The 17,811-nt window shown below is 41.8% G+C and overlaps 5 protein-coding genes across 5 annotated transcripts; 4 read left to right on the top strand and 1 right to left on the bottom strand.

Annotated features, from left to right (window-relative positions):
* Positions 1-1,513: 1,513 nt before the first annotated feature.
* Positions 1,514-3,575, top strand: GGI43DRAFT_409117 (Tannase/feruloyl esterase). Its single transcript, XM_083206456.1, has one exon. It carries the CDS (start codon positions 1,865-1,867, stop codon positions 3,443-3,445), a length of 1,581 nt encoding a protein of 526 aa, XP_083058751.1. The 5' UTR covers positions 1,514-1,864; the 3' UTR covers positions 3,446-3,575.
* A 256-nt stretch (positions 3,576-3,831) lies between these two features.
* GGI43DRAFT_409118 (Zn(II)2Cys6 transcription factor) lies at positions 3,832-5,382 on the top strand. The gene is made up of 5 exons (XM_083206457.1): positions 3,832-3,939; positions 3,988-4,181; positions 4,240-4,523; positions 4,574-4,695; positions 4,747-5,382. The coding sequence occupies exons 1-5, from the start codon at positions 3,836-3,838 to the stop codon at positions 5,354-5,356; spliced, it is 1,314 nt and encodes a 437-aa protein (XP_083058752.1). The 5' UTR covers positions 3,832-3,835; the 3' UTR covers positions 5,357-5,382.
* A 233-nt stretch (positions 5,383-5,615) lies between these two features.
* Positions 5,616-7,784, bottom strand: GGI43DRAFT_385302 (GMC family oxidoreductase; the record flags this gene model as incomplete). The annotated part of the gene is made up of 5 exons (XM_083203636.1): positions 5,616-6,270; positions 6,321-6,580; positions 6,645-7,425; positions 7,519-7,565; positions 7,626-7,784. The coding sequence occupies 5 exons, from the start codon at positions 7,782-7,784 to the stop codon at positions 5,616-5,618; spliced, it is 1,902 nt and encodes a 633-aa protein (XP_083058753.1).
* A 2,187-nt stretch (positions 7,785-9,971) lies between these two features.
* On the top strand, positions 9,972-10,574 carry GGI43DRAFT_94404 (uncharacterized protein). The gene has a single exon (XM_083210555.1). The coding sequence runs from the start codon at positions 10,058-10,060 to the stop codon at positions 10,394-10,396; it is 339 nt and encodes a 112-aa protein (XP_083058754.1). The 5' UTR covers positions 9,972-10,057; the 3' UTR covers positions 10,397-10,574.
* A 3,072-nt stretch (positions 10,575-13,646) lies between these two features.
* On the top strand, positions 13,647-15,044 carry GGI43DRAFT_428605 (uncharacterized protein; the record flags this gene model as incomplete). Its single annotated transcript, XM_083208985.1, has 4 exons — positions 13,647-13,665; positions 14,175-14,405; positions 14,455-14,677; positions 14,793-15,044. The coding sequence occupies 4 exons, from the start codon at positions 13,647-13,649 to the stop codon at positions 14,971-14,973; spliced, it is 654 nt and encodes a 217-aa protein (XP_083058755.1). The 3' UTR covers positions 14,974-15,044.
* Positions 15,045-17,811: the final 2,767 nt, after the last annotated feature.

The following is a 17,811-nucleotide window of genomic DNA, read 5'->3' on the forward strand; positions in this document are numbered from 1 at the left end:
ATATTTACCGCCTTGCACTGAGGACCAGCAATTGGCCATCATTATTTAGACAACTAGAGAATTTGCAGCAAAATAATGATTGCGAAGCCTCTGGTATTGCGCTCATTGTAGCAAAGACAGCAACTGAAGAGATGAATCTTATTCAGCGGCTTGATGAGCTATGCTATACTTCTATGCGCAACCACGACAACCTTACTGAGCAGCCCGATTGCACATCGCCATTTCTCACCTGCTATAAGTTTACAGAGCCTTTGATAGCAATGCTATTTGCATTATATGCAATGGCGCGAATTGCCATAGGCTATGCTGTTAAACATGCTTTGGCAATCCATGGCACCCAGCGTCCTGATATTGCAATCGAAGTTACGGAAATGAGCCTCAGAATAGGAAGATGCATCAAGTATGCACGTCAGTTAAAGCCACTCTTTAGCTATCGCGGATTTATACTGGCATTGGTGCTCTCTTTTGAGTCTTGTAACGAGCAAGGGCGACAATTTATTATGGATGCATTAAATGACTTTGAGCACTATGGAATCCAACGTCAAAGAACTGGTGTAGACAGAGCATAATGATCCTAGCAAAATATATGACAGGGAGGGCTTTCAGGGCTAACAGCTTAAATATTAAGCCTAAAGATGACAGCGGATAGGTAAAAAAAGCTGTTGTTAAAGCATCTATATGGCCGACAGAAGAGAATCACTGTGGGTTGCTTAAAGTACCTAGGTAGTAATGGTCTAGACTTAATGCATCGAAATGGCTGCTATTGATCACTACTAGAATTCTAATTATCAATCGAATTTTTCATAGTAGGTAATTACTATCCAAGGACTTCTATAAACTAGTTCTATGGTACTCATTTTAATTCATAGGATAAGAACGCTATAATTACTACCCCTAGCTTAACTAACACTGCTACTAATATGAAGCCTAAACAAGTATTCTATTACCTAATTTATCAGCACTAATAGAGTAGTACAGCCACCAACTTGCAATTGTACCTTGGCGATGTAACCACAAGCGAGACAATTTAGAGCTGCGCTGTAAAATTGTAGGGAAATAAGAATAAGATAAACTGAAGGAATATATTAATATTTTTTATTTATCCACGTATCTTCACAAGTCCTCCCTGAGCAAATTTAGTGCTATAAATTGTAATATTGGGGGCTATTTGGCGAATTACTGTTAAGTTAAAGTCTTGGGTTCTTACCTCTAGTTGCTTTTGGAAGATTTTCTTCACGGCCAGATGTTTAATAGTATATCAAGTTTAAGAAATTGACAAAGAGTTTCATTATAAATTCTACAACGAGAAATGAGAACTGGTTCATTTGTTTCTAAGTGTCTCTAAATCGGGTTATCCGTTCGGTGGTATACGCTGCTAACGAAAACCATAACATACACGCTTATTTTAGCTCTATTATAATAGGGTTAACGTTGTCTTGGTATGCGGAGTGGGGCCGATCCCTACAGTCAGCATCCACTACATAGCCTCGCTCCGTCAACGGTCGTGATAACAGGTCAATTGAGTAAACAGACCAGGTATACATTCAGCAGATGCATCAGTATACTACTAAGAGATCTTTATGAACATGCCAAATTTTAGTGCATTACACTCTGGATTATAAAGCCTGGCTGTAACTACCATTGCACAGATGCTTTGACCGGGATCGGAAATAGTCCGCCAGGCCAGGGTAGATTTCATCTAGAATTTCACGGTATGAAGTAGGACGTTTTTCAGATAGCTCTCTGGATAAAGAGTGTTTGCAAGAGCCACTATAAATACTGCCTATATGCCTCAGTTCCTCCAACTCAAGACGATCAACTCAATGCGCTGCTATTGATAGTTAAGAACTGTCTGGTAGTAACAATGACCATTCTCTCTTTATGTTTTCTTGCTTCGACCATCATAGTCGGTGCTGCGGGCAATAATGAGGTTCCTCAGCATCCGAATCAATCATGTACTGGATTTAAGTCTCTGCATGTTCCCGGTGCCGAGATAATATCTATCAATGGGACAGAGTTATGGAATCATACTGTCCCCGCCGTCCCTGGGCTGCTTCCAAGTCCAGTCTCCGGCCTGAACATTTGCGCCGTAGATGTGGTCCTTACACATCCGGGTGCGCACGACAAAGTCCTTATTAAAGTCTGGATGCCCCTTGAGAATTGGAATGGGAGGTTTCAAGCCAACGGCGGAGTCGGCTATGCGGCTGGCGAACTGGATCTTAGCCTTGGCCCTACTATAAAGCAGGGCTACTCCTCTGCATCTACAGATGCAGGTGTAGGCTTCGATCCCTCAACACCCGAAGCATGGGCATTACGGCAAGATGGTACTGTGAACCGAGATGCACTGATTAACTTCTCTTATCGCTCAATCCATGATATGGCTCTAGTTGGAAAGGAGATAACAGAACAATTTTACGGCAAGAAACCCAAATACTCATATTGGAACGGATGTTCAACGGGCGGCCGACAAGCAATGGCTGCGGCACAGAGATACCCGGACCTTTTTGATGGGATTTTAGCAGGTGCCCCCGCAATGTACTGGACAACTTATGTTATTGCAGAACAATGGCCGCAAGTGGTTATGAAGATGGAAAATTCATATCCATCGCCCTGCGAGCTGAAAAGGTTTACCGATGCTGCGATTGCGGAATGCGATGGATTGGACGGTATTTTGGATGGTGTCATCAACAATCCGGATATTTGTCACTTTGATCCATACGGCCTAGTGGGACAAAAGGTTCTATGCGATGGAGTAAACGACACTATTACCGAAGCGGCCGCAAGAGTTGTTCAGAAAGTGCTCCAAGGCCCCTTTGGGCCAAATGGAGAGGCAAGGTGGTATGGCTTGAATGCTGGTGCTGCATTGGATAGCCTAGCAAATACTACTATAACGGGCGGAAAGCGAAGTGCTTTTCCATTCTTCGTCAACGATGCTTGGATTAGATACTGGATTGCCAAAGATCCTCATTACGACCTGAGTACAATCGATTATTCTACGTTGGATCGGCTCTTTGCTCTGTCAAATTCAGAATATGACGCCATCATCGGAACTGACAACCCTGATCTTTCAAGATTTCAGAGGTCGGGAGGGAAATTGTTAATGTGGCATGGCCTCTCCGATCAACTCATCTTCCCTAAAGGAACAATCGAATACCGGAACAGAGTTGAGCGACTAATGGGCGGCTCTGCAAAGGTGAACGAATTCTTTCGGTTGTTCCTGGCTCCTGGTGTGGATCATTGTGCAGGAACTCCATCTCTTGGGGCAGTGCCCACGGATCCTCTAGCGGCGCTTGTAAACTGGGTGGAAGAAGAGAGGGCGCCTCTTCATTTAGATGCGGAAATAGCAGGGCCCAAAGGTGGCGCTCGAATTATATGTCCTTATCCTCAGATCGCCCAGTATTTGGGAGGAGATACAAGTTCTGCCCATAGCTTCAGGTGCGCCTAAGCAGGCTGTGTACTGCAAAGGCGGACTTATTAGCAGCAATCTAGGTCCGAAACATACATAGGTAGTTTCGCTTTCTCTTCTTTTTCCCGTTTGTTTAGCGTTATTATAGTATTTGAGTTTTTTTTAGTTCAATAACAATTAGTGTCAGATTTTAGTTCCAATAACTCTTCAAGATGACCAATTTATCGGAGCTTATCAGGACTCCGCTGGGCTGAGTCGAAAGTCGCGTTCAACTTGAGGATTTCTATCAATATTCCGGAACAGTCTCCGCAAATAAACCCTTCTTAATTCGACATCGAAGTGGCTTTGGAGAATATTTACTGGCAAAAGAGCCCCAAACCACGCGATACAGCTCTTTGATGTTCTCATTGAGCAATAGACGCGATGGCAATGTTAGCTGTTGGTGAGAGCTGTGCGCTAAAGGCATGTGGCAATTGTAAAGTGAGAAAGAAGAAATGCGACAAGGTATTTCCGAGTTGCACAACGTGTCGAAAGTGGGGCACCTCCTTCAATTTGTATTTGAAGCATACTGACAAGAACAGAAAGTTCATCAGCTGCAATTACGAAGAGAATCGATCTCAGCACGAAATCCGGACCCTTCGCTTACAATTAGAATGCCTATCAAATGGAATAAACATTCTCAGCGGGCCTTCGCCTATTCAGCTAACGTTAGACTCTACCACGCAGTGCTATCCTGTTCAATCTCAGTGGTACATGCCATTCCTAGTCAACCACTGTAAGTCTTTTCTAGAGAATATTGCGCTTCACCACAGGAGTAACTCATCGTTTCATTGATTATGACCTGTGTTTCCCGAGGACTGTTAGAAGCAATTTTGATCGCACCCACCAATTTTCAAGCAATCAATGGATGCAAGCCTCATTCTCAGATCCGTGTATGTTCCACGGCATTCTCTTTGCTGCATCATCCCACCTAGAAGTAATCCGAGGAGAGAGTGGTAACCCTATAACCCACTATCATCGGCAACAAGCGATAAAACTACTTCTGGAAAATATTTCGCAGTCACGAAATGTATCTGACACCTCCATTGCCACAGCCATGTATTTGTGGCATTATGAGGCAAGTGTATTTTACGTATGAGGTAATAGTCCAAAGCTAATATAATGAAGAGCATGAATTGTCACATAACAGAGGCAAAGATCCATAAAAAGGGCCTGTTGCAAATGGTAAATGCGAATGGTGGTTTAAGAAAGCTTGGTTTTGGCGGATTCTTGTCACATATGATTACACTGTAAGTTTGCTAATATTTTTATAGCTCCTAGTTGGTAACATCTCTATTTAGGATAGGTATCGGCGATGCCATCATCAGTTCCTCAGAACCGATCTTTGGAACCACGAAGGGATGTCAATTCCCTGAAGCACCAATTACTCTCCTTTCAGCCATTTTGCAACGACCGGACAGGATACTAACCTCAATTGGAATAAGTAAACCGTTGCTATTACTACTTAATGAAGTTCACGAAACCATCTTGGCTTTCGATTGCCAAACGATACCGGAACATCGTTGGAAACCGCCCCCACTCCTAAGTGGTAATTTTACCATAGGAGATCTTGAACAAGAGAACTCTTTCCATGCCGCATGTTGGTATGCAGCAAATATCCACCTAAATTCTCTTAAATGTGGTATACCTTTTGCATCCGACGAAAATCAGTTACTATTAGAAAAGCTGCGATCTTGTATAACAGTCTTTCCCAAAAATGATGATGGAGAGTTGGAGAGAGAAATTTATACTTGGTTGTGTTTCACAGGTGCTGCTGCGGCTAAGAGGAACAAAACGTGGTTTCTTGCCAAGATTGGTCCAACAGTAATGTCTCTAAGCCAGAAACAGCTGTCCGATTTCAAGAAAGGGGTTAATCGATTTGCCTATATTGTTCACAAATTAAAGAAATAAATAACCTAATATATAAGGTAACTATGACAGGCTTATAGAGTTAGGAATTACCGAAACTGTAATAGATTAATAAATTAAGAATAAAAAATAGTTGCTTTAAAAAATGAAACTTTATATATATTGTTACTTTTCAATTTTTTTTATTATACTTCCGGTTAGCCTTTGTTGCAACGTTGTATTGAACCAATGATTTTTATAGTATATTAACTTATATAGAAGGGTGGCACCTGAGCTGTAATATGTACACCTTTTTTCCCTTTTAATTCTTTGCGAGCCAATCTTCCTTGATTAGATCAGCTGCTTTCTCTGCAATTGCATACACTGAGCTGCAGATATTTCCCCTGACATGGAGCGGCATGATGCTTGCATCTACTACTCGCAGATTCTCTATTCCATAAACACGCAGTCGGGGATCTACTACACCGCCATCTTCCTTGGGAAGCATAGCACATGTTCCGATAGGATGCCAGGAGGAGATTGCAGACTCCTGAACTAGCTTCTCTGCCCTCTGGCGATCCAGGCGTTGTTCAATACCAAACACAGGCATAAATTTCTTCCCATGTCCATTTTCTCTGTCGCTGATGAAATCTGCAAACGGCGATGTCTCGGCTATTGTTTGCATAAATATGACAGTGTCTACCATCATCTCAAAGCCCAAAGGATCTGCAAAATAATTTGGATCAACTGTAGGAAGGTCATTTGGATCTGAAGTTTTGATATGGACCGAGCCTCGTGAAAACGGATGGTTTAACGCACCACTAAGACCGAGGTAGTTACCTCTATCTGTATGAGCAAAGGCACGACGAAGGGATTCTCCACAGTAAGGATCAATTCCCATTGCTGCAAAGTTAATTTGAACGTCTGCTTCCGTAGCAGACTGCAAAGTTAATTTGAACGTCTGCTTCCGTAGCAGACTGCAAAGTTAATTTGAACGTCTGCTTCCGTAGCAGACTGCAAAGCACACTTTTGAATGTGTATTTGAGAAGGTCGAGGTAGTGAGTGGCTTATTTTGGCCTGATTAACGAGAAGCGGTGCTGAAGCGGCGTTATTGAACATAGAATCGCGCGTGATAAAGGATGTCCCGTGAACACCAGTTGCAAGAGGCCCTCCGCGGCCAGCTTGGAACTCTGCGATAGAATATGCAAGGACTTCTGGGTTCCTAAGTGCCTCTCCTGTAGAGACATCTCTGATGGCTTCAAAAGCAAGACAGGTAAGTGGATGATCCTGCAATATGAGTTTCATGTTAGCAGTGGATACGATAAAGCCATGCAAGCTTTGCTCCTCTCACCTGCAGATTCTCTCCAACATTTAGATTTTCCATCTTTGTTTCCACTCCAGCCTTTCCCAAGACAGCAGGATCACCGACTCCAGACAGTTCAAGGATCTGAGGGCTTAGTAAAGCTCCCGCAGAGAGTATCACGTCCCTGCCTGCCCTCACCATATGCTTCTTCCCATCTGACTCGAACTCTACACCCTTTGCAACAAACCCTGGACCATCATTCTCTATAGGTTTTTCCTCAAACACAATCTTGCTGACACGTATGCCGGTGCATACTACCAAATTCTTTCTTGATCGTACTGGTTCATAATAGGCTCTCGCCGCATAGCTTCGCGTCCACCCCTTCGTCTTATCGATGAGTTTCAAAACAGTATACACGCCGAGTGTCGCGCCACTCCGTGGGTCATCTTTGGCACTTAAATCTAAAGCTTTCATAGTCTGAAGCCATGCCGTATCCACTGTATTTTCGTTCTCACTACCATATGGCAAACTAATTTGAACGGGGCCGTCAGTACCATAGAGCTTCGGGTCTAGAATATTTGCCGCTGCTATATTCTCCGATGTCACTTGCAGGGTTTCAGACCGCTGGTAATATGGCTCAAGGCTTGCCCAGTCCCATCCAGCGTTGCCAAGCTGCCCCCATGCATCGATATCGGACGCGCTCGGGTGCGTTGCCATCATGAAATTGATAGCGGATGAGCCACCAAGTACTCGCCCGCGGGGCTGGGCAATGATACGGTTATTTAGGTTCGGCTGGGGGCTGCTCTTGATGCACCAGTCGTAGTTGGAACTGGTTGGTTATGGTTTAGTCTACTATTGTAGGCATTATATGCATCGAGAAAATAACTAAGCATATGTTTTCTAACAAAAGAAAGTAGCTTACTTCTCATATACTTTCACCATGAACGCGGGCGTGTCAATATTGGGATCCTGGTGACATTTTTAGTGGGTTTTATGCTTGAATCTCGCTATATCGACAGAAAGACTTACGCTGAGCCTATTTTCACCGGCTTCAAGCACGAGCACAGAGGTACTTGGATCTTCGGAGAGACGAGCGGCAAGAACAAGACCAGCCGTGCCTCCGCCAATAATGACGACAGAGAACAGTCTAGAGCTTAGCTCCTCGGGGCATGGCTGGAGAGACGACATGGTATATTGCGTGTCTAATATATCAATAGCCTTTTGGCTTATAGTTTGAATGTAGGTTCTTGTCTTTAACACAAGTTATCATTCAGTAATATTAAGAGCAATGAGTTGGACGCAGTAGCTGGCTATATATACATGTGCTGAATTATAGAATTTAGTCGGCCTTGCGGCGCTACACTTCAAACACAGTCCCAACATCATTCTCCCTCCATTGGATACATACCGAAGGAAATTTTATCAGTTATCCTCACTTAACCCCGAGTATGTACAGAGGGGTGGGCCTTAATCAAATAGTCAGATTAATATAGTTACGTTTGTAAGCGCAAAGGCTGACATAAGGAAGAGGGGCCGCGGGATAAAAATATCTTGATCAGTGGTAACTTATATTCTAGTGAGGAATAACAATACATGTAATTGCATCAATACGTAGAAGTCATCAAATATACGATTAATACGACGGACCTAGGGAACCAGCCTTGGAAGAAACTATCAGAGCCTAATTGAATTCCTGAGCATAATTTTCACTATTACCTTTTTTTGTTCTCTCCGGCTCAGACGCGATCACGCGGACTATCTACGGCCTTCGTGTACATATCTTTCTGAGTTTGTTTTTTATGGGATAAAGATGAGTAATCGAGCAATTGTTTAGTCTGCTGTCGCGGCTATTAGCATATCCTCAAGAATACAGCTTGATCAAAGCTATCTGAAATCAATCTGTCAAAGAAGGTACATACAAATGCACTTTTGCACAGCCCCAAACTCTTGTCCACTGTAATCTCCTGAGGTTTGAACATTCAGTTTACCCAGGAGTTGGATTACCCAATGTAGTCATAATCCACGGAATCGTTGCCTAAATAGGAACGGTGGTGTGGCTCCTCCCCATTAATTCGCTATAATGGACTGGTTATTTTGTGCCATTTTGCAATCGACCAACACTCTATAACATGAGACGTAGATACAAAGGTAATGTTAAAATAGAGTAATAACCGCAATCTTGGGGGGCTGCCTCTTACCTGATAGCATTCATTAAGGTGCGAAAGTTGTAGGGTAATATCAATAACTACCTAAGGTAAAGAAAACAGAGAATGATACTAATGTAAGTATCTGTTTGATGACACTAAACGAATAATGACCTTACCATAAGGTTGAGATAACCAGGGTATAAGAAGCTGGATTAAGAAACTTTACATGCTATGTAGTAGGAGATTAGAGATAAAAGGGAAAATATAAGGAGGGTAAATGTTTTATCGGCCTTGCTCCAGGCAGCTGGTTTTATCCTTGGGAGTACCTGGGGAGCTGCTAGGCAACCTTCATTACCAATATTTAAGATACTCTGCTGGCTGCAAATCTGCAAAGGCCTTTGGTTCTTCATTTTCTTCAACGATCATCTTAGAAAATAGACCAAACTATGGTTTCTTCAATCCTAACTTGTCCAGTACCATTCTGGGCAAATGGCGGGTTCTCACACTGTGTTCGGCAACAATATCTGGAAAATTTTGTCCTATTTGTGACTGCATTTATATCACTCGCGCTACTGCTGCTGTCTGTATTCCAACATCGGCAAAGTCTTCGTCGACAATTAGATGAATTTGTGCCGATAGCAAATTTGGATTCTAATGATCACCAAATCGACCTGACCGCCACGTCATTGATTGCTGCTCATGGCCGGTGGCTCAACTGGCTTGAAGGTTCGCTACCTGCGGCAATCACAGCCATACTTCTTTTCTTCATTGCGCACCCGGGATTGTCATCGGAAAGCTTTCCTGTTGGACTTCTCTTCTCTTCTGTGTACTACCTTTGCTTATGGTGCATACCACAATGGGGCTTGCCTTTGAAACCAAGATCCAAGAACCGAATCCGATCTCACTCTGTTGTGCTTTATGCACTCTATTGGCTATGTCTCATCTTCACTATACTATCGACTCACACAAATCCGGTAGACAAGGCCTGGACTCTTACTACCACACTTATTGGTATCCTATTTACAGTCGTTCTTCTGCTCCATATCACAGCGCCGAACGTAATCGCAGGGCCAATTTTGGGAAGATTGCATGAACCTGGTAAACTAGGGAAAGAGAATTCAGCAAGTCTAATGTCTCGTTGAACTTTTTCCTGGATGAACATTGTTATTTGGAAGGCGTTTAGGGATCATCTAAGCACATCTGACCTATATGATCTCAACTGGGGCGACACGGTCAGAGTCGCAGGCCAGCTGTTCCACAATCGCGCACCTGCCACCCTTAAACTTATCTGGAGGCTGTATCAAATGACTAAGCATGATATGCTTAACTAGGGTAACCCTGTTTAGCCTGGTGAGTTTTTGCCCGGCTATTCTCCTTCGATTCATTCTTGATTATATAGTATCACCAGATATCATATCTCAAAACGACGCCTGGCTTTATGTTAGGGGGTTACTGGTCGCCGGAGTAATTTCAGGCATCGCAGACTGTCAGTGCGAATGGATAGGTCGTAAGATCAGTGTAAGGCTACGGGCTATTCTGATCGACGAGACTTTCACCAAAATACTGGATAGAAGAACCACAAGGCCTCTAAAGATAGAGCAAGAAAATCCTTCTCGGGAGACTCTTGCTACAGATGGAACATTCTTAATTTAATAGCAGTGGATGCCTCCAGCGTCAGCGAAGTTGGCGCACATATGCATCTCGTATGGGTTAATTTCCCTCTCCAGATTACGATTGCATCTATAGTGCTGTATTGCATGCTTGGGATTAGTGGCATTCTAGGTGTAATCCTGATGATTGCTCTCCTACTATTAAACATCTTGGTATTGAAACGCCAAGTAGCAGCTCAGGTGAAAGTGTTGAGCGCAGCTGATGCTCGTATGCAAGCGAGTAATGAACTTATTAATAATATCCGCGTCATCAAACTCTGTGCATGGGAATAAAAATTCTGTAAAAAGGTTGATCGCTTGCGGAAAATGGAGCTCTTAGAACTTCGTGTCTGCTTTTTTTGGTGGTCAGTATCTATGACCGTCTTCTATTCCTTGCCTTTCGTCACTACGATCGTGACTTTATTCCTCTACACTATTGTGGAAAATAATACGTTAGAAACCAAGACTGCTTTTCCTGCCTTGGTGATATTCGCAGTTCTACGCATCCCACTTGATAGAATATCGTCTATGATATCGTTCATCCTCCAGGCACATGTCTCTGTCAGCCGTATTGAAAAATTCCTGAAGGAGAAAGGGACAAGTTGAGATGAACAGCTTGCGGGAGGTGATGGACTGATGATTGGCTTCGAAGATGCTACCTTTGAATGGCCGGCTGAAGGCAACTTAGACACCAATGGCGTTGAAAATATTCAAGTCACCGGAATTTCGTCCACACACGCATTTCGTTTATCAAATCTCCAAATCCAATTCCATAAGAATGGCCTCAATGCAATTTGCGGACCTAGTGGATCCGGCAGGTCGCCGCTGCTGTTGGCATTGTTAGGGGAGATAAAACTTCTACGAGGCCATGTACATCTACCTCTGGCGCGGCAGCCGGTGAACGATGATTCTTTGATCAGCAATGCAGCATACTGTCCACAAGAGCCTTGGATTTTGAACCAGACTATTCGAGCTAATATCTTGTTCGGGCTACGATTCCAAAGTTGCCGCTATAAAATGGTTCTTGATGCAGTGGCTCTGAGTCGAGATCTTGCAGAGTTTGAAGACGGTGATCTTGCCATTGCGGGGGAATGCGGTAGCCGCTTATCTGGCGGCCAAAAACAAAGAATCGCATTAGCAAGGGTGCTGTATATTCATGCTCCATTCCTTCTTTTGGATGATTGTCTCAGTGCTCTGGACTCGCGTACTGGAAGACATATACTTTTTCACGCAATCAAAGGCCCCTTGATGGAAGGCAGAACATGTATTCTTGCGACACATCATTTTCAACTTGTTCTTCCTCAATGTGACTTTGCGGTTTTCTTAGAAGTCCGAAGTATCTGAAGCAGAAGCATCGGATAGCTGGGCTGAAGATGTGCATGCGTCTTTGGAGACCAAAACTGAAGCGGCGTACCACGAAGATAAAGGAACTGGAGCTATGCCATTTTCTGTTATCAAAGCCTATCTTACCTCTATGGGGAGTTGGTTATTCTGGTCAGCTGTGTTCTCTGCATTTGCACTTCAGCAAATTACCTTTCTAGGAACGAATTTCTGGATCAAGACATGGGCTTATGAGTTTGACAATTTAAGGGAAACTTCATCAAAATCTCAAGGAAATCCCAACTCTGTGAACTCCGTTTACTATCTTGCAGTATATAGTTTAATCTGCTTAGCATACGTTCTTGTTTCATTTGTTCATAACCTCATGACGTTCTCCGGAGCTCTCAAAGCCTCAGCTTGAATGCTTGATGGTCTGTTAAACTCTATTCTCCATGCCCGCCTAATATTTTTTGAGAAGATTCCGTTTGCCAAATCGTCAATCGTTTTTCTAGAGATGTGGAAGCAGTTGATCAAGAGGTTGCTTCTCGTTCAACGAGCACTTTTTATATATTTTATTCACTTGCTACGTTTATGATATTGATCTCTGCCATAATACCTGTTTTTCTACCTATAGCAGCTATTATTTGCTTCGCCTATTATATCATCACCGTCATATACATTAATAGCGCACGAGATTTAAAAAGGTTTGAGTCTGTTCAAAGATCTCCGCTATACTAGCATTTTCAGAGAGGCGCTTACCGGCTATGTCAGTGTCTGTGCTTATAGGCATGTCAAGCGATATATAAAAGAAAACCAGATCCTTATTGATAGCTAAACCAGCCTTACATCCTACTTTAGGCAGCTAAAGAATGGTTGACACTGCGCATCGCTTGTTTAAGCGCTCTGATTTCATAGCTAACAGGCTCCTTCCTGCTTTGGGGTCTGGATAGAGGAACTGTAACCCCAGGAATTACTAGCCTGGTACTCACATACGCTGCCACTTTTAGCAACAATAGGCTTTGGTTTGTCCAACTATATGCGATTGTTCAGCAGAGCTTCAATTCAGTAGTGTATATTATAGAGTACACAGAAATAAGCCAAGAACCAAGCGAGCCACTCGAGCCATCACCATACGATTTATCACTGCAGTGGCCTATTCAAAGCCATGTGCGTTTCCAAGGATATACTATAAAATATTCTCCAAAACTTGACCCTGTGCTGGTCGACTTGAGTTTCAATATTTATGCTGGGCAAAGGGTGGCGGTAGTTAGACGCACAGGGGCGGGCAGTGAGAGTACATTGGCACTGGCTCTTATTCGAGCAGTTGAAGCTGACGCAGGATGCATCACTATTGACGATATAAACATTGTTTCAGTAAATCTGGATCTTTTACGACGAGTGGTGACTGTGGTACCATAGAATCCCACTCTTTTTAAGGGCAGCTTACGCGATAACCTGGATCCGCTCCACCATTATTCCGATGATGATCTTCGCGACGTTCTCCAAAGGCTGCAGTTCTTCCAATCTATGTCATCTGGGGACCTAAACCATCAGGCTGTAGCCTTATCAATGGGTCAGCGTCAGTTGGTCTGTATTGCACGAGCACTTCTCCGTCAATCTCGGGTCTTGGTCTTGGACGAAGCCACGGCATCCATTGATCACGCCACGGATGCCTTAATCCAGATAGGACTGCGATCTATCATTGCGACCGGAACTACCGTAATTACTATTGCTCACCGACTGCTGACTATTGCAGATTATGACCGTGCAGTTGTCTTGGATTCCGGTCGAGTTGTAGAACAGGGATCGGTCGCAGAGCTTCTCCATAAGCGAGGTGACGGTGCTTTCTTTCGGAAATTATGTGAACAATCAGGGGACTTGGCTCATATTGAGCGAGTTACAAAGAGATTATAATCACATCAAGAATTTGTGCAATGAACGATAGCACGAATTGTATTGTCTCCACTATGACTGCTCCATTTCTTAAACACAGTGAAGTCCATTTAAAGTCTCCCTCCCCGCCTAGTAATGTATGACTTCAGTCGTAATATTCCACGGAATCAATCTCAAGATAACTTCTAATATTATGAATTCGGAATGCAGATTATAAATTGATTGTGCTTATAAATATTCTATCCAGGTTTTCCTTGAAAATCTCCGTGTTTACTTTCACGGACATCCGTGAACAATGTTTTGCTCCGGTAGCCATATTACCCGGGATGGGAGGATGTTCGTGCGTTTATGCTGTATTGCAAGCCACCATAGCACGCCATAGTCTAATGGAGGTGAATTTACGAGTTACTGACCACTGCAATTAGCCATATATAGCAGAGACTGCGCCTAGCTTCTCATGTTTCGAGACACTCACAAGCATAACATAGTCGCAAGCAACATTATTCTGGGAAGCTCATCCTGGGAAGCTCATCCTGGGTTGACCCATCATCATATAATGACCGCTAAAGCTCCTGTTGTCCTCATTCTAGGTGCCGGCCCCAATGTTGGCCAGGCTGTCGCCCGTCTCTTTGCCTCCAAGGGTTACAAGGTCGGCCTCGCCGCCCGGTCCCTGAAGGAGGTCGACAGTACTGACAACCAACTAAACATCTCGAGTGACTTTTCTAAAATCGATGATATGGTCAATGCATTTGCCAAAGTTAAGGAAGCATTCGGTATCCCTAGCGTCGTCGTCTACAATGGTATGCCCTCATCCTCTCAGTACCGGGTTTGTTAACTGACGCGTTGTAGTCAGCGCTGTGAGCTTCAATCCCGCAGACGATCCCTTCGCCCTCTCTTTGGCCGATTTAAGTCGCGACATGACCATCAATATTTATAGTGTCTTTGTTGCCGCACAACAGGCTATCTCGGGCTTTGCACAGCTTCCAGTTTCAGCCGCTCGCACATTCATCTATACTGGCAATGTTTTGAATGTCTCCATCCTATCAAGGTTTCTCTCCCAAGGCATCGGCAAGTCAGGCGCCGCTCACATGATCTAGGCCGCCACAGATGCTTACAAAAACCGTGGATATAAATAAGCCATACAATTCGCTGTGGTAATTTGTTCCAGGAAGATAAATGACGTGAAGATTCTATTATGCCGATGAACGAAAGCCAGACGGGTCGCCCAAATACCGCATTGACGGTGACGCACATGCGAATCTCTACTGGGAGCTGGCCCATGGCAAGACGCAGTGCCCGTGGATGCAGACGTTTGTCACGGGTGTGGGATATAAGAAGTTTGATGCCATATGCGCGCCTCTTGTATGAGGCATTACTGGCCTCGATGGTCCGCATGATAGGTTCGGGCAGGTCAACGTTGCCGACACAACCACTTTTCCTAAGCTATAGAAAATGATACCCAGCTTGTCGGTGGACTATATAGCTATAAGAATAATCATATCGACCATATTATAGCCTTTCTTATCTAGACAAATTACGAGATTACAACTACTAATGATTCAAAACTCTATGGAACTCTCAATGGTATGCAATGTTATTAATCTATCATATAACAAATATTTATTTGGAAACAACTTATTCGGCCCTTAAACAAGCGTAAGTAATATTAACAAAATTTAACCTATTTATAAATAATAAAAGTATAACTTAAAAACAAAGTAAGATCTTTTTAAAATATATATTATAAAAAAATTGACTTATAACATTTATTATGTTATAATATAAGTAGTTACTCTACTGATTAGCGTTTCCTTAAAGCCAGTTGTAATATCCTTTGAGATCTCTAAAAATTCATCTTCGGATAAAATGTGACCAAGGTGAAAGAAGACAATGAAGAGGTCTTGATGACCATTCCAAGTTTTTATAGCATTGGATACGACTGATAGATAGCACCATTCTTTGGCACAATTGCCCTTTTCATCCAGGTATACTTGAACATGATATTCCACCTCATTTAGCTCATCTCACTACCGCCGGATCTTGGCTTGTGCACCCTTTTTAAAGTTGAAATGGGCACTTTTGAGGTTGATAGTCTTTATGACAAGCTAAGGTAGAACAACATCGCCGATAATGCCACTTTATCTAGGCCTTTGAGGATTATGATAAGTTTCGGGGGAGGGGGGGCGATATAATTGTATAAACACACAAGTGTATTTTTCAATAGTTATATATTAAGTATAATGGGGTCTTTATTATTCAGAAGAATCATAAGATTATAGCGACTTACCTCCGAAACTCTATAGGAGTTTTAGGTGGTTTGCAGGCACTCTAAGAAGCTCCGGTAGAGGAATGGGCAACCCAAAAGCTATATGTTAAACCATTAGCTCACCGCTGATACCTATCTATACCTCTACTCTTTCCATATTAAATATGCCAAACAAATTATTAGTATATACAAGTTTTCAAAAAGAACTGAATTGCAATCTCGTAAATCGAAGCCACAGGACTTTGGAAGCTTTTGAACTGGGTCTGATAGTTGAACGATGGCAACATGACGATTTTCTATTCAGTAAGTAATAAAGCAAGCATAATCAATCGTGAGTCAATTAACCGTGATTTATGACAGCTCTTGAAAAAAGATTTTGACATATACCTTATTCTAATAGTACAATTTCCAAATAGGGCACATATTAAGCCAACTTTAATACTAATAACTACTAATAACACTCAAGAGGTAACCCGAAAATACTACTTATCGCATAATAAATCATCTCGAAGAAAAAAATAAGAAAAACCAATACTAGGATCTTCAATATCTACATTAAGCAATGCTTCCTATCTAATTAAAAGTAGTGCTAAGTTAAATGCCATCCCAGCTTGATACTCAAATTAATTTACTACTCCATATTAGCTATTAAAATATTCAATCACCCTATTATATTCAATCCAGCCAGATATTAGAATAGATAATTAAAAGACATTATTAAAGCACAAATCTCCGCGCACAACTCATCAATACTAATAATTCTAAATTAAAGCCTTTAAAACCATCTCTTACAGGTGCTTTTTTCCGCATACATCTTATCTCTAGACTAGATTTGGAAATCCTTAAACTCAAGTTGGAGCCAAAGATATTCCCAATCAATAACTCATCTATCAATAACACTCAAATTTCTACAGCTATTCCAGGTAAATATAAAACATTACTAGCCTTTCTTAAAATAGCATATATATATTTATAACAGACCTCGCTCCCAACCATCATTACTAAAGTCGCCTAGGTACCTGGTTACAAAGACATACACGGGAATAAAGTACCGGATATATTAGTAAAAAAAGAATTAAAGCTTCTAATAACACAGACCAAGATCACTATAATAACCCATATTAAAAGATAAGCTAGGATTTAAATAAAAATACTTCAGGTGCTAGACTAGAATATTAACTAACTCTTATATAATAAATAATAGTGTGTAAACACTTACCTAAACCCTCTTAAGCTATAATTACTAAAATTATTTTTTCATAGGCTCTTAATAAAATAATCTAGGCCACGGTAATTTTATAAAGTACTATAAGAAATTTAAATATAATAATAAGCTTATTTATAAATATAATAAGCCCAGAACTCAGGGCTATTTTATTAAATATAAAATAGTTTAACTCTTTTTAATAGAAGTTTTTTTAAAAAAAAATAAGCTAGTAAAATATATTTTTTTACTTATTTACTAGGCCTGAAGAGTTGTAAAGATTTTTAGAAACTTATAAAAGAAACCAGCTTTTAAATAAATAATTATAACAGACCTCGCTAAATCACAATATATCAGTAATTGTATTTTATAATAAAATTATCTTCTAAGTTCTTTATTAGATATTTAAATTGAATAGTATTATATGTAATAAGGTAAGTAATAAAACTTGAAAAATAATTAGCAACACCCTGTGTATAACGTATCGTTCCCATGTTCCTTTTATATCGTTATAGGGTAGGCAGATTCCCAGGGACAGGCGTATATCTATGCTAGCAGATAAGATAGGGTATACAATTAAGCGTCTGAATATATCACTTAGTTAGGGATAAGATGTTACTCGTATCTAATACTATTATATTGTTAACGACTGACTATCTAAGCTATACTAATGAATGTAATAGACGTCCTTATATAGTAAGTCGTCTTCTTAGGGAGCGCTGTTGCCCATCGCTCC

Source organism: Trichoderma evansii, assembly GCF_050947405.1.
Source record: "Trichoderma evansii strain SZMC 28006 chromosome Unknown GGI43scaffold_15, whole genome shotgun sequence".
Taxonomy (NCBI): Eukaryota; Fungi; Ascomycota; class Sordariomycetes; order Hypocreales; family Hypocreaceae; genus Trichoderma; species Trichoderma evansii.

Coding starts and splice junctions, on each gene's coding strand:
- GGI43DRAFT_409118 (XM_083206457.1), top strand. CDS start 3,836: ATGTTAGCTGTTGGTGAGAGCTGTGCGCTAAAGGCATGTGGCAATTGT. Junction 3,940..3,987: donor AGTTGCACAACGTGTCGAAA/GTGGGGCACCTC, acceptor TGACAAGAACAG/AAAGTTCATCAGCTGCAATT. Junction 4,696..4,746: donor TTGTCACATATGATTACACT/GTAAGTTTGCTA, acceptor ATCTCTATTTAG/GATAGGTATCGGCGATGCCA.
- GGI43DRAFT_409117 (XM_083206456.1), top strand. CDS start 1,865: ATGACCATTCTCTCTTTATGTTTTCTTGCTTCGACCATCATAGTCGGT.
- GGI43DRAFT_94404 (XM_083210555.1), top strand. CDS start 10,058: ATGATATGCTTAACTAGGGTAACCCTGTTTAGCCTGGTGAGTTTTTGC.